The sequence below is a fragment of the Nematostella vectensis genome, chromosome 1 (genome assembly GCF_932526225.1).
Source record: "Nematostella vectensis chromosome 1, jaNemVect1.1, whole genome shotgun sequence".
NCBI lineage: Eukaryota > Metazoa > Cnidaria > Anthozoa > Actiniaria > Edwardsiidae > Nematostella > Nematostella vectensis.
Genome location: NC_064034.1, coordinates 16,199,659 through 16,214,527, shown reverse-complemented (window position 1 = coordinate 16,214,527; position 14,869 = coordinate 16,199,659). Strand labels below are relative to the sequence as shown.

Here is a 14,869-nt window from a genome sequence, read left to right as displayed (position 1 = left end):
TGTCTTACATTATAATTTACCCTTTAGTTCATACGCATCCATGATATGTAGAGAAATCTACATACTTTTTTCACTCCGACTTCACCTTTTTCACAAATTTTCCAGATACCATCGACAGTTAAAACGAGTGAGATCGCTGCGACCCATAAGTTCGAAGAGCAGCCAACAACCAACGAATTATACCAAACTGAGACTGAAGGAGTGACGGGAGATACAACAGGAGAGGCGCTTGGAGTCAAGAAGAGAAAAGGGCGTGAAAGAGAGAAGCATTATGATGATAGCAACGTCATAACGATCGCCGCCGTCGCTATCGCTGCTGTAATAACATGCATGGCCTTAATCATTTGTGGGCTTGTCTATTACATCGTCAAACAGAAGCGAGAAGGACAGCAAAGACAAAGGTGCGGCTTCCTTAGTTAAGTGATAATAAACATTATACTCCCTTGTAACCTGCCTGGAAAATGTTTAAACTCTCGGCAGGTTTTCCTGTTTCCATATTACCAATTTTTCACCATTTCGGTTTTATAACAACCTTCACAGGAAGCCATTTTGCGACTTTGCTGGGAGCCTATTATCTCAGAAATTTTAGAATCGTGAAGGGAAAAGTTAATTTAGCTGGTATTTACCCCTAAATGAAGTATAACTAGATCAATCAGATACCGTTAGTTTCAGTTCGGGTTTTATCAGGTCTTTTTCAGGAGGCATCTTAGCCTCTTCTATTGTGTAGTTGTAGTTGTGTAAAATTTCCATACCCCCCTTATTGAGGAGGTCGGAGGTATGACCCCCCACCCCTCTGGAATTTCCAACCCCCTGGAAAAAATACAGTAACTGTCAAGGAAAAGGGCATTTTACCCCCCCCCCTCCCCTCTGGAAATTCCTGTGCGTTTGAAACCCCCCCCCCCCCGGAATTTCCAAATTTCTAATCCCCTCAATGGGGGGGGGGGGGGTGGATATTTTCTGGAACTACACATTTATTTGAATCCTGTTACACATCCCATGATAAGGAATCCATATTGTTTCACCAGAATCAATGAGGAATTCAATACGTTGGCACTAACTGGTAAGCTACTCTAGTAGGTGAATACAAGGTCGGCGATCCAGGAAATATTAGAACAATGGGGGGGGGGGGGGGGGAGTGGGCATGCCGGAGGAGCCATCATGGGCTATTGATCCATGTTTGTCATCTCGAGATTCCCTGAGTCGTGAAAAGGCTTTGCTCTCTAAGGTGGAGTCCTTGGTAACAAAATCGTTTAGCTACAGGAAGGCATGTCATAAGTGTATTATGGCTAGGTACAAGGTGTATGTCATAAGAGGTGCTCATTCATATTTTCCCATTTTTACAGTGCTTCGTAATCCGGCTCAGAGAGTAAGTGATACCATTCACTCTACCTTATTTTATATCTCATCTTCCCGTCTAGCAAAATAATTGTTACATCTTTGCGTTGTTAGCAGAACGCCATGGACCCGCCGCCTGTGTATTCCGAATCCAGTGAATTGAGAACGACAGCCAATAAGACGTTCCCCTGTAATGACGATGGTAAGTTGATGTGGCAGTCACGCCAGTAGTCACGAAAAAGTCACGCAAGACATACATCTTATCTGAGTTTATTCTTGGATATTTCTTTTGATCTATATTCTTTAAAGCCCGTGAGCCCGGATTGCGTGACAATCTAAAGCTCCCATGTCTTGATCCTAGCATAATTTTATACCTTTGAACAAGAATTGAGCCATTTTAGTGTATATCAGCCTAGTGTTGGATGTAATTTAAGCGACTGACGCGTATCTCGTACGCTATCGAAATTCAATTATTTGCAGCAGGATTGTGTTCTACATGTTAAATGAGTTAAATCACTATATTTACGACCTTGAAATCTTCTCTTGAAACCTTCGACTGTGAAGAGTAGCCAAAAATCGATGCATTGAAAAAGTGTTATATTGTGTCAAACGTGTTTTAGTGTGTGGCGAATCGGAAAATATTCATCGGCGCAATTATTTTAGTAAAAAGTCGATATCCACGTCTCTCGAAACCCTTATGAATGATCCCTCGGTCCATGGATGTTTCAAAAAGTCGTATGCAATTTTACGAAAAGACACGGCTAGCAGTAGCTGACCCATCGGGCCCATCGGGCCCAGTGATTCCAGGGGGTCCAGCGGGCCCAGTGATTCCAGGGGGTCCAGCGGGCCCAGTGAGTTCAGGGAGGGGTTTGCAGTGAGTCCAGGGAGGCCAGCGAGTCCAATGAGTCCGGGGGCCCCAGCGGATCAAGGGGGGGCAGGGAGTTCAGGGGGCCCAGCGAGCTCAAGGGGCCCAGTGAGTCCAGGGGGCCAGCGAGTTCAGGGTGCCCAGCGAGTCCAGGGGGAGGGGACAGCGAGCCAAGGGGTTAAGCAGCTCTGGAGGTCCAAGGGGCCCAGTGAGTCCAGGGGATCCATTAGGCCCAGGGGTTCAGCAGCTCTAATGGTTCATTGAGTCCAGTGCGGAAGGGGGGAGGGGTCAGCGAGTACAGGGGCCTAGCGGTAAGGTCGTCCGGAAGCGCGAGCATCGGAACCGACCATAAAGAAATTCTACACAACCCCCTGTTTGTAAGTTTGTAACCTCCCTTCCTTTAAAACAGCTTTGTTCTTTATCTTGTAGATTATGTCTGCATGGACGGGTCGGAATACGAGACGCCTGCCAATCAATTCGCAGAGTGCCCTCTGTACCAAAGCGTGCCTCCTCACCCTTCCTCTGACAAGGCTTAAACTGCCAATACTAGGGTTAAGCCCTCTATGCTTAAAAATACAAGAACAGTATAGGAGAACAATAATGTTTTTGAAATTCTTTTTAGACTTTTACAAGAAAAGTTAGCACTCTTTAGTGTAATTTAGGGATTTATAGTGGAAGATTTAAAGTACTAGAAGTATTAAATGCCTGGTAGCAGCTCATAGTCTCGGTCAGACACCACTAACCCATTCTCCCTCCCTTTACCAAAAAATATCGTACTTCTGCTTTATGCTGAATGCCTTACAAGGAAATTATAATATTCACATATTAATTATCTATCTATAAATCAATCTATATCTCTTCATTTTTACACCAACAACTATAAGGTGTAGTTCCAGAAAATATCCATACCCCCCCCCCATTGAGGGGGTCGGAGGTGTGACCCCCACCCCTCTGGAATTTCCAACCCCCTGAAAAAAATGAATACAGTAACTGTTAAGGAAAAAGGGCATTTTACCCCACCCCCACCCCTCTGTAAATTCCTGGTGGTTTGAACCCCCCCCCCCCCCGGAATTTCCAATCCCCTGAATGGGGGGGAGGGGAGGTTATGGATATTTTCTGGAACTACACAATTTTAAAATGAGTCCCACATTTACATTAATCTGTTTAGTACTAAAACGTGTAAGGAACTTGCCTAGAGAGTGGAATCCTGGAATGAATTGTCTCACGAAATTGTGTCTTCAATTTTTTATTCTTGGAACATTCTCATATAGTTCCTCATCCGCTACAGAGGCCGCGCCTGCACTAGTTTGGATTCTTTGCATTTTAATTTCTTGGAGATTCATATATACAGCACAACCCGTCTCTGCTGAGGCACTCGATGGATAACGCGAAACCACATCGTCAACCCCACGGACATCATCACTACACGGCTTGTTTTCAGATAAAATTGGAATAGCTTTCGTTTTTTCGGTGTTTGATCTTCTAGGGTCACCTGATACAGGACGCTTGATGCCATCTCGGGGTTTAGAGATCTCCGGTTTGATATTTGAGCAAGACTTTGATTTAATTTCTCCGTCGCTTCTTTGCCCGTCAACGCCAAGAGCTGATTGTTGTAGAGGATTTGTTTTTCTAGTGAGAGCAGGGGATTTTGACTGTAACTTCTTGTCGTCACCTTCCGGATTATCAAGTTGAGTACGTTTATCCCTTGGCGAAGGGTTCTCAGACATAACTTCTGGGAAGATGCCACCACCTTTTGGTCTGTTAACGGGGGAAAACGACGCCATGTTACCCCGACATGGGTACGTACCCTTTTCCGAGGAAAGACCAGGGCAGCTTTCTTTGGGAAGTGGAGGGAGACTTTTATTTGAGTAATCGTCAAACTGAATATTACTTTTGTCGCCGAGACTATGATTCTCGGCTGGCACTGAGTCACCGCCTCGCCACACCGGCTTCAAAGGGATGCCTTCCTCTTGGGGGAGTGGAGGAAGACTTTTACCGTAGTAATCAACACCTGAGGCTGATCCAGGTAGAGTGTTACTAGGCCTTGGGCTGGAACTTGGCGGCTTTAAAGGCGCCTGCAAAGACTTGTTTGCTCTCCTCGTGCGTGGAGATGATTGTTTCACGGCAAGACGATCTCTTGTAAGTTCAGATAATGAAGTCGAACCCTTGAGTTTCCCTTGAAGGCTCGGTAGACATTTTGGCACCAGCGTATCTTTCGCCAACGTATACAGTGCATCACTTCCATCAATATTGTACTGTGCTGGCATCGAATTTGTACTGTTTCTTTTAGCACCAGCTGGTACTGGGACAGCATTTATTGGTTGCCAGCTTTTTCTCTGCTGAAACTGCTTCAGAATGTTTTTTCCTTCCGTATTCGGAACATCAGCATAAATGTACTCTTCATCAGCTGAGGATTTTTTACCCCCGTTTGCACCATTTTCATCTTGATACTGTGCATTATCTCCAAAATCAGGAACGTAGCTCGAATCCGTGTCCTCTACGATCACCGGAATGTCGTATTCTGGTTGATCTTCTTGGTTCATTGTTTCGTACATTTCTGAAGGCTCTTCAGGATCTTCGTTGGGTACAATATCGTACATATTCTGATCATGCTCTTCCTTGTCGCCCATTACTTCATATAGCTCATGTGTGGCTTCATCAGCGTTTGAATGATCTGTTAGATCTGAAGACATGATCTCGTAATTCGGATGAGTTTCTGCATCATCTTTTACTTTGTCCATTATCTCGTAGTTTAATTGTACATCAGTGAATTGTGGACCATCAGTATTGTGCATCGCCTCACCCATTATCTCATAGTTTAGCTGGTGATCTTCGAAATTGTTAAATGTGTCATATTCTGGTTCTTTGTTAATCAAACTTGTGGCCATTCTAATTCCTTCCGTCTTTGCTGGAGTCAACCCGAGGGGGTTTCGACCGTCCATGTTGTCATAGAAGACATCTTCTTCTATGTTCTCCTCTTTGTCTTTGTCCTCCATCACCTCATAAACCAAATCGGCTGGCTCATCTGTCTCCCTATATCCGATGTTAGCTCGACCACGAGAATCACACTGATCCTCAGAATTATTGACCATGTTAGTTTCCCTCGGAAGTGTTTTATTCTCCATGACCTCATAAAAGACGTCACTTGTGTTAGCCTGTGCGTCCATTATCGCTTCCTCTCTAGGATCTATCTTGGGTGGGTCACTTCTTCTTGAGTTTAGTAATTGAGTCGTGTCTTTGCTAGAGTCGTATCTCTTGGGGGCTGCTTGTTTGGTTATATGCCTTGAAGTAGGTTGAGGAAACGTCAAAGCTTCTGGGCTGTCCTGCAAGTATTAGGGCTTGAAGTGTTATCGGTTAAATTCATGACAACAGTACAAGGCAACCACAAAGTTTAAGATAACGTTTGACAAATTCGAAAGATGCATCAGGTCACTGAAAAGCTTTCAAGTCTGATAATGCAGATGATATTATATCTTCAAAAAGCTGCGCAGAGCTTCGTTTGTCCTCTCGTTTCCCTCGCTCCACATCAAAGGAAATGAGCGACACAAAAAGCTCTGCGCAGGAGAGTATTTATTTTATGTTGAAATGATAAGCGACTTTTCTATTGCCTAGTGCACACTAGCAACATAACAACATAACGACATGGGCGCACGCACTCTTATCTTCGACATAACGACATGGACATAACGACATAAGAGATAAAAATATGTTTTTTTCTTTTATTTCATTATGTCCATGTCGTTATGTCGGGCTAAACATAGTGCGCGCGCCCATGTCGTTATGTTGCTAGTGTGCACTAGGCATATCAGTTCACTTATATGGTCGCGAGCCTGTGCTTTCGCATTCTGGTTTTATTGTGTCCGTCGTGCATTAAAATGCAATCAAAGAGGTGTATCCTCCCGGAGCCCTCTACATGTAGTGGACTTTTGCGATTTTCAAGGCTACCCCCACCCTCCCATTCTTCCGGGGGGAAAATACCGCTGTTTCTTTAGAGTGCTTATGTGAGTCTGTCCATATGCAACACTAGGGATTTAAGCGACCAGGCGCGGATCCAGGGGAAAATTCTTACCTGGACTGGGTTCCTAAAAAGCAGATTAACGCTAACCCAGGCATCAATGCCCTTTTAATCCAATAACATGCCATGATATCCTTATTTATCCTGGGTTAGCGCTCACCTGTATGCGCTAACCTGTATACGTAAACGGGCGTAAATAGGTCTGGATCCGCACCTGGTGAGTTGTATGGAAGAGGATTAAAACTCTGGGCCGGATTCCTAGAAAGCGATTGACGCTAACACAGGGATGAAAGGACTTAGCTCTGAGGTTTTCTCACTATTATGGATTGTAGGTCTTAACGAATTACTATACCCTCTCTTTTTGATTTAAAGTCCATATAACCTTTCAGAGTCGATAGACTTTGTCAATTCTTTATATTTTCATCTTCCAAATGGTATGTGGTTCGTATGGACCCTATAAAACATGCGTTCGCGCGAATAACTCAAATCTGTAATATTGAGGTATTTTGGTCAACCTTCGGAAAAAAGGCCGTGAACTGAAAGGCCCGGGTCCAGTCACTTGTGACGTAGATCGAGATGTCAACCAAATTACATGACAAACATATGCGCGCGCTAAACCGGTTCCCGTCTTCATGCCTCTTAAGGACATGCCACACGTACGTTTTTCTCTCTTGCGACTTTTCTCGCAAAAAAATTGTTGCAGGTCGCACGCGCCCTGTCACACGTGAAGTTTTTCCTGCGACTTGAAACAATTTGTTGCAGAAAGTAGAAGAGCGTTCTACTTTTTGTGCGACTTTAAGAAATGCAAAACAAGTTGCAAAGGGGCTGTCACACGCAAAAAAATGCGCGTGCGACCTGCAACAATTTTTTTGTAAGACAGGTCGCAAGAGAAAAAAACGTACGTCTGACTTAGTTATTGCTAAAGAACGTTGTGTGGTTACAAAATTTACTTTTAATTTTTCAAATCTGAAATATTTAGCAGATATATTTTAGTCTTTGAATTATTTTTGCATTGTGCGAGCGCGCTGCATTCGCAATCAAGAATGGCGACATTCTCACGAGCGCGCGCTGTTTTTGAAACTTACAACATAGAATTCACGACTTTGAATTATTCTTCGCTTCATTGCGGGTAGCATTGCAATAGAAAACACTTCGCCAATATTTTGTGGTATTGCTGTCTCTGAATTTGAACGGATTCAAGGAAAATACGTTGTTTCAGATTTTCCCGCCAAAACTTGGAATTATTCACTAGATTCAATTTTCTTTCGCGCGGCCAGGAAAATTTTCAAAGATCTGTAGAAAATTCAAATTTTATTTAATTCAATTCCCTTTTCAGAATTTGAAAGTTTATCTGTGCTCTGGTTTGGCTAGATTGATATAAGTGAAAGGTTTTTAATTAACTTTTTAATTACTAAACTTTTTAGGTATATTCCTACTTATTACCTGGCCATTGGAATGCCTTAGAGGCTGGTACGATGACGTCGATGACATGTTCTGGTAGACGATGTCGGGCGTCTCTTTATCTGTCTCACTAAGTGTGTGTTTTCGTGGACTCGATGTGGTGTATGAGTTCATGACTACAAATGAATAAGAGAAGTAAAACCAGAATCTAGGGGACAAGTAAAGCCGTATCTAGGGCAAGGAAGGCACGCAATAATACGGTTCCACTTCTTAATAAGAGCATGTAAGGTATTTCTTTAGGATTCCTTTTATATAATCAGGGCTTTAACAGTACTACAAATATAAAGGGGGTGTACGATTCAGAAACATAAAGAAAATATTGAGAAGGCACAAACACGTCCCTACTGGCCATGTTCTTATAATGTTTGGGGGAGTGGGTAACGTTCTCCCATTGCCCTTCCCCTGCATAGGAGATTATATTACATAGAGCCTTACCTATCAGATTTTCTGATTCGTCGTGCCCCTTTACCTGGGTAGAGATTATTAATGCAAACTGTAAGACCAAGTTTCCAGTCAATTACAAGTTTCCAGTCAATTACAAGGTTCCAGTCAATTACAAGGTTCCAGTCAATTACAAGGTTCCAGTCAATTACAAGGTTTCAGTCAATTACAAGGTTCCAGTCAATTACAAGGTTTCAGTCAATTACAAGGTTTCAGTCAATTACAAGGTTTCAGTCAATTACAAGTTTCCAGTCAATTACAAGTTTCCAGTCAATTACAAGGTTCCAGTCAATTACAAGGTTCCAGTCAATTACAAGGTTTCAGTCAATTACAAGGTTCCAGTCAATTACAAGGTTTCAGTCAATTACAAGGTTCCAGTAAATTACAAGTTTCCAGTCAATTACAAGGTTTCAGTCAATTACAAGGTTCCAGTCAATTACAAGGTTCCAGTCAATTACAAGGTTCCAGTCAATTACAAGTTTCCAGTCAATTACAAGGTTTCAGTCAATTACAAGTTTATAGTCAATTACAAGGTTTCAGTCAATTACAAGGTTCCACTCAATTACAAGGTTCCAGTCAATTACAAAGATTCAGTCAATTACAAGGATTCAGTCAATTACAAGGTTCCAGTCAATTACAAGGATTCAGTCAATTACAAGGTTTCAGTCAATTATAAGGTTCCAGTCAATTACAAGGATTCAGTCAATTACAAGGTTCCAGTCAATTACAAGTTTCCAGTCAATTACAAGGTTTCAGTCAATTACAAGGTTCCAGTCAATTACATGCTCAGTAATGCGGTCACTCAAAATTTACGGCCAAAGAAAGAAAATCGCAGAACCCTCCTGCTCTTTGTGAGAGCTAGAGCCGTAGCTAGAACATTTAGCTGGGAAAGGGGGATGGGGGGAGGGGCTCAGTCATTCCTTGTATTTGCTGGGATTACGGATAAGGTGACGGGCGCCATCTTCTTCATTCTGTCCTTTAATACCGAAAAATCTTGGTTGGGGTGGAGGGGGGGGGATGGTGTACAGCTGCCCCCTTGTCCCCGTGCCCCGTGATGGCTAGCTACGGCCCGAAGGGCCCTTACTATGTCATTCTGGTGCTTTTGAAAAACAATAATTTAAACATGGTCACACCCTCACACTTACCGGAGTCCCCACTTTGGTATTTTCATCTAGAGAGAAAATGGTAGTTATTATAGTACTTAAATGAAAATACCTCATAATGTAGGGGATAGTTTTAGTGAACGGTTATCTGAGATGCATTTCTTACCCGATAGGAGATCTTGTTTATGAGTTTGCCTGCAAAAAATATCAGTATACTCAAATTGTGGATGATTTCAAGGCGACAGTGTAAACGTCGATGGCAAAGTCCCATTCGTGATGATTGGATAGATATTACAGACTATTCGAAGCCACTGCATCTTTATAGTGCTAATCCAAGTCCAGATAGATTGTTACGATTCGCACATGTACCTTTTCATCCTTCTCTTTCGCATCCTTTTAAACACAGCTAAGCCAGCGATAAGCATGACGAGAAACACGGCTCCTCCTGCAGCAAGGCCAATGTAGAGAGGGTGGCAGAGAGACCAAGTGCAGCTGCTAGCGCCCTGTACAGGCCCCTCTGTTGACGGAATCACCACGCTACTGGATGGCGGAGGTGCCGATGTGGTAGCCGAGGGCGTCACGGGTGCCAGCAGGATAGATGTTGAAGGCGGTAGAGTATGCTGTGGCTGAAGTGGCGGGAAATAGTATGTGGGGTCGGGGGGGGGGGTGGGGTGGGTGGGTAGGGATACTTGATCACTGTATTCTCTTCACCTCCCGCATGCGTTTTTTTTAGTGGGGGATGGGGGTGGGGGTGTGTGCGACCTAAAAGAGGCTAAACCCTCTAAGCTTAGGTTTCGCAATGTCGCCGACTCCTTCGAAATCAGCTACTGTGGTCGCTTTAGTGGTTATATTAATATATAAACTTTGCATCGTTTGATGATACACATAAACAGATTGTAAAAATATATAAAGCATTTCCCCTTGCTTTGTTTAGTGTTTGTTTTGTCTTTGTCGACTTTAAGGGTATGTGCACATAACACAGGTAACTTATTTTCTGGGTTTTACGGACAAGATTTCATCATCACGATTGGGTAATGTAATTACAGATTACCTACCATATAGAAAGAGGAAGCTGAGAGCGGTTTTGTTGGAGTAAGAGATAAGATACCAGACGATAAGGTTACGGGAACAAGATGCGAAGATGGCTGAACCACCATGCTTGTAGTTTGCCTGGAAACTAAAAGCAAACAAGTGTTACTCATTGATGCTTAAAATAGAAGATCATATAGTAAGCATAGAATAGAGGGCGTGTTACATGACAGCTTGGCAGGACATTGATGTGACCCACGGTGGATTTTAAACAACCGTTTCATAATGCATTGTTACCATTTTTAAGGTTGACTTAACTGTTATTATTTATATACATATCGCATTTACATAAGACATTTGTATAAATTTTTTCCTAATACAGAGCCGCAGCAGGCCTGGAAATATTGGGGGGGGGGGGGGGGCAATACAGAAACATTAAGAAAATATTAAGAAATTCCTCCAGACATAAGAACACCCCAGTCTCAACGGAGAATTAGACGTTCTTATAAAAAAGTGTTCATAAAGAATCACATAGAAATGTCTTCTCAGCTAGATAACATGCCAGATAACTGCAAGACAACAACTTACATGAAAAAGTGTATGATCCTTTGGCTTTGAACACGACGCACGAGCTGTGTTGCCCGCACGTGATTCCAATCCTTACAATAAGACCGTGAAGCTTGGAAGAGGAATCCCACTGAGAAGGAAGAAACGAAGGTAAACAGATAACGAGACAAGTAAACGAGCTGGCTATGTATGTATTCTTTTCATCCTTTAGCTGTTTAACTTTTTGTCTATGAGTGGTCATTTGCGAAAGAGTTATATTTGGAAGTGAATTCATAACCTGGTGGAAAAAAAGCAATCTTTCAGAATTGGATTGCGATTGCTAGGACTCAAGGGTGAATCCAAGATAAAAAACGCTTTTATCTTCATCTGGAAAAGGACGCACCAAACCTCTATAAACATGAAGGTCTTACCTATCCAGAAGAGCTTAAACAATCCTTCAAAGCAATTTTGATACTTAAGTATGTTTCGCGAGGAGAATTAAAACCTACCGAAACCGAAAGATTGTAACACGCCTTGTGTTTAAAAAGAAAACTGTGAAAGTGACGTTTGAAATAAAGGTCAAAGTATCGGAACCCACCTTCAAGCGGAGTAGGGACTTAATGGAGAGTATTTCTATAGAAAATACAGAGCTTTCTACTGGAATCCATGATCCGCGGTCCAGGTACGCAACCATTCCGATAGTTGGCAGAGAAGTGCTTGCATTATTAAGGGAGGGAGGGAGGGTCATATTTAGTTCTCCTGCGGCTGTAAGGTCGATGACTGAGTAACCATTTACTGTGATCATGCATCCAGCTAGAAAGAAAAGCTAATTCTCAAATAACAATAATAGCATTATTATTATCTTAAAAACGCTATTTTTTTATCAAATAATAGCAAAAATAATAATAACAACAACAAAAACAACGACGAAGACGATGGAGAAGATGATGGTAATAATGATAATGACAATAATAGCAGTAATAGTAATAGTAGTAATGATGATGGTGATAATGATAATATCTTCATCAACACCCTCACCATCCATTACATTCTTTATCATTATCAGCGAATGGTAATCATAATTTGTAATCATAATCAAAATCGTGATCATTATTATCATATTATTATCAAGATCAACCTACGGTAAACACGACAGAATTGTTTATAGCTACATTAGTACAAGAACATTATAGCGTTCATAGCAGCCGAGACCAGAAGGCTTTCGTGAAACACACTTCTAGCTAGTGTGTGAACAGGCCTATTTTCCAGTGTTCCAGGGTTCACGATAATCTCTGGCCCTGCCTGTCAGGGATACAGGGGCGTGTATTAGAGAAACACTCAGGGTGGGGTATGGAGTAGTGATTCACTGACCACTGATTAATTAAGTTCAAAGCAGCAACTTTATGGTTACTCTGGTAATGGGTCACGAGATCCATCTAGAAACTTTTTCTACCAAAATGTACACATAAGATTAAACGTCGAAATTAAACGTCGAAATCATCTCGTCACAGGTGCGGACCCCCTTCTCCAGCCCTCTGGACCTCTTCTCCCCCCTCTGGACACGTTGCTGTGAAACCTGTGGTTCAGGGGTCATTATAACCTGTCATCTGGGGGCCAGGGATACCTGTGGTATTGGGGGACAAGGGAGGCCCATAGCCCGAGGTCCATGATTATCTGTGGCCTGGTTGTCAGAGCTACCTATGGTCTGGGGGTCACGATTACCTTTTATCTGGGGGTCAGAGATACCTGTGGTCTGTGGGGTCAGATAGGCCTATGGCCTAGTCTCACGATTATCTATGGCCTGGGTGTCAGGGTAACCTGTGGCCTAAGGGTAGGGATACCTGTGGTACAGGCAATACGAATTTTTTTAGTTATCATCGACGTCATCAGATCAGATCAGACAAACCCCGCTGATTTATTTTCTTGTATAATAACATCTTAAACCAACAACAAGGAATTGTGATGGCTGAATTAATTCGTATTTTACAAGAAGAGTCAAAACCTCTGTCTTATTATATCACTTTGATTTAATGTATTGTTTCTGCCGTTCGCTAAATCTTGTGCGCGACAAAAAAAAAAAAAAAAAAAAAAAACTCACCCCTTCCCCGAGCTTTACAGAATACGCGTGACCTCTTGACAATCTATTCAGTAAGAATCTTAATGCAAACTAACCTTTCATCTGCAGCTCTTTATTTGTAATGCAAGTAGAATTCTCCAAATTCTCACGAACTAAGATTGTAGGATAGGATAATGTACATCTACAAGTCGAACAGTTGTTCTGTCCCCAGCAATCCGCATTTCTTGACCCACACCAGCCTGCTTTGGCATCGTGACTTAACTCTTGAAGCGCGTTGCATACAAAAATATCTCTTGTGTCCTTAGGTCTAGTGGTCGTCATCCATGCATTACAATCACTCGGAATGCAAAAGAAGGCTGCAAAGACAACCAAAATTGCGTCCGTTTTCTTCAACCTCATTTTGTAAATATATCATTGCTATTGAAATAATGGTCCCGGAAATAAACCAATTGAGTTTTAGCTTCTAATTTTACCGGGATGTGTCAAGGCATGGGTGTTATCCAAGAAGGATTATAAGAGTTCAACGAAAGACGATAGGAGCAGGTTAAACACTAAACTAATATTTGTCTAGTCTATAGCGCCCTTGCCTCGACTACGGCTCTTCCCGGATGATACATCGTTCAAGCGCTTCAAAGTCCATCTGAACAATATCACACTAGTATTTGTACATCGCTCGAATCCTTGAAGGGTTGCCTTTAAAATGTGTAGCGTAATAATACCGCCCCCTCGTTAATCCCTGGAACAAGGGGATACTTCAAAGATTCTGGATCTGGGATAGATCTGGGATAGTCAATCGACTTTCGAAATAGACGCGAATGCACACGTCACGCACAGTAATCGTCAAATCAAGAAAGTTTCTACAACGACAACCAAATTGCAATGACTGTTACTTATTGTTTTCTGCGTATCCTTTGATTGTTTAGGCGTTATCATAGTTGGTATATTTCGGTATCGTAATTGCTCGAATAAGCGCCGGGGGAGGTGCTTTCATTCAAAATCCCTTTTATCAGTGGGAAGGAAAGTTCTCCCAGTACAAAAACTGTCAATAATAAAATATTGTGGTTAATGAAAGAGTCAGTTTTCGATACTCCGCTTCTAACCTGCAGTCCCTCTAGTTCTCGTAAAAGCGCTTATTCAGGGAGGAGCTTGTTTATATATTTGCGAGCAATTGCTGCATCCATGGGTTTCTTGCCGTCGAGGGGGGGGGGGGGGGGGTGGCGAAAGGGTTTGCGGCGATGCGGTTTTGCCTTAAATAGGGGTAGCGATGGGTAAATCAGAGACTTGCCGAGACCCGCGTTTAGTGTCTGAGAATTTTGTCAAAATTCGCAATCCAAGCCCGAGCTTTCCCGAGATAGTTTTCGGATAGCTTGCTCGAGGTGTGCCATATAAACATCAGTGGAAAAAAAATATGATAATTAGAGTAACAAAACAATCTTGCTATACATAGTAGCTAAATTTTTGTTTAGAGCCGAAAGGCTCAAGACTTCAGACTCAAAAAGAAGGGAAAACTAGAAATACAGATCGCGATCTAAAATCCGAGAAAGTGGTAGAAAATAACGAGGCTTCGAGACCCCTAAAATTAAAAAAAAAAGACGAGACTTGCGTAAAAAACGCCGCGATTCCGAGACTTTGCAAATTTTTGCGATGCCCCTTTAAATCTGGCGCGGTTTTTCTTATTTTATTCTGCGGTATTGTGGTTTCTCTAGACTGCGCGGTTTTGACGTTTTTTGTGTGCGGTTTTTGCACCCCCCCTATGCACGCCCTCACCGTTGGAGAAATAAGACACGAGATTACAAATAAACCAGTGTTGCAATGTGGGAACATCAATGCAAGACATTTTTTCGGAGGGAGGGGGGGGGGGACTTTTCAGCTAAATTCCAATAATATCAAAACGATCTTACAAAGCGTTCACTTGTACCGCCGCCTCAGGATGAATTTGAATATACAAACACTATTCTCAATATTCTTCTTCAGTACTACTTCAGTAATAATACAAA

The 14,869-nt window shown here is 42.4% G+C and overlaps 1 protein-coding gene across 2 annotated transcripts; it reads right to left on the bottom strand.

Annotated features, from left to right (window-relative positions):
- Positions 1 to 3,430: 3,430 nt before the first annotated feature.
- On the bottom strand, positions 3,431 to 13,350 carry LOC116617581. Of its 2 annotated transcripts, XM_032380396.2 has the most exons (10): positions 12,968 to 13,350; positions 11,394 to 11,608; positions 10,838 to 10,946; positions 10,276 to 10,397; positions 9,590 to 9,846; positions 9,387 to 9,415; positions 9,263 to 9,288; positions 8,112 to 8,145; positions 7,659 to 7,792; positions 3,431 to 5,523 (listed from the first exon to the last, which is right to left on the bottom strand). In XM_032380396.2, the coding sequence occupies exons 1-10, from the start codon at positions 13,269 to 13,271 to the stop codon at positions 3,439 to 3,441; spliced, it is 3,315 nt and encodes a 1,104-aa protein (XP_032236287.2). In that variant the 5' UTR covers positions 13,272 to 13,350; the 3' UTR covers positions 3,431 to 3,438. The 2 variants fall into 2 exon arrangements, with proteins under 2 accessions (XP_032236287.2, XP_032236289.2); XM_032380398.2 differs by lacking the exons at positions 11,394 to 11,608; positions 12,968 to 13,350 and adding an exon at positions 11,227 to 11,317.
- Positions 13,351 to 14,869: the final 1,519 nt, after the last annotated feature.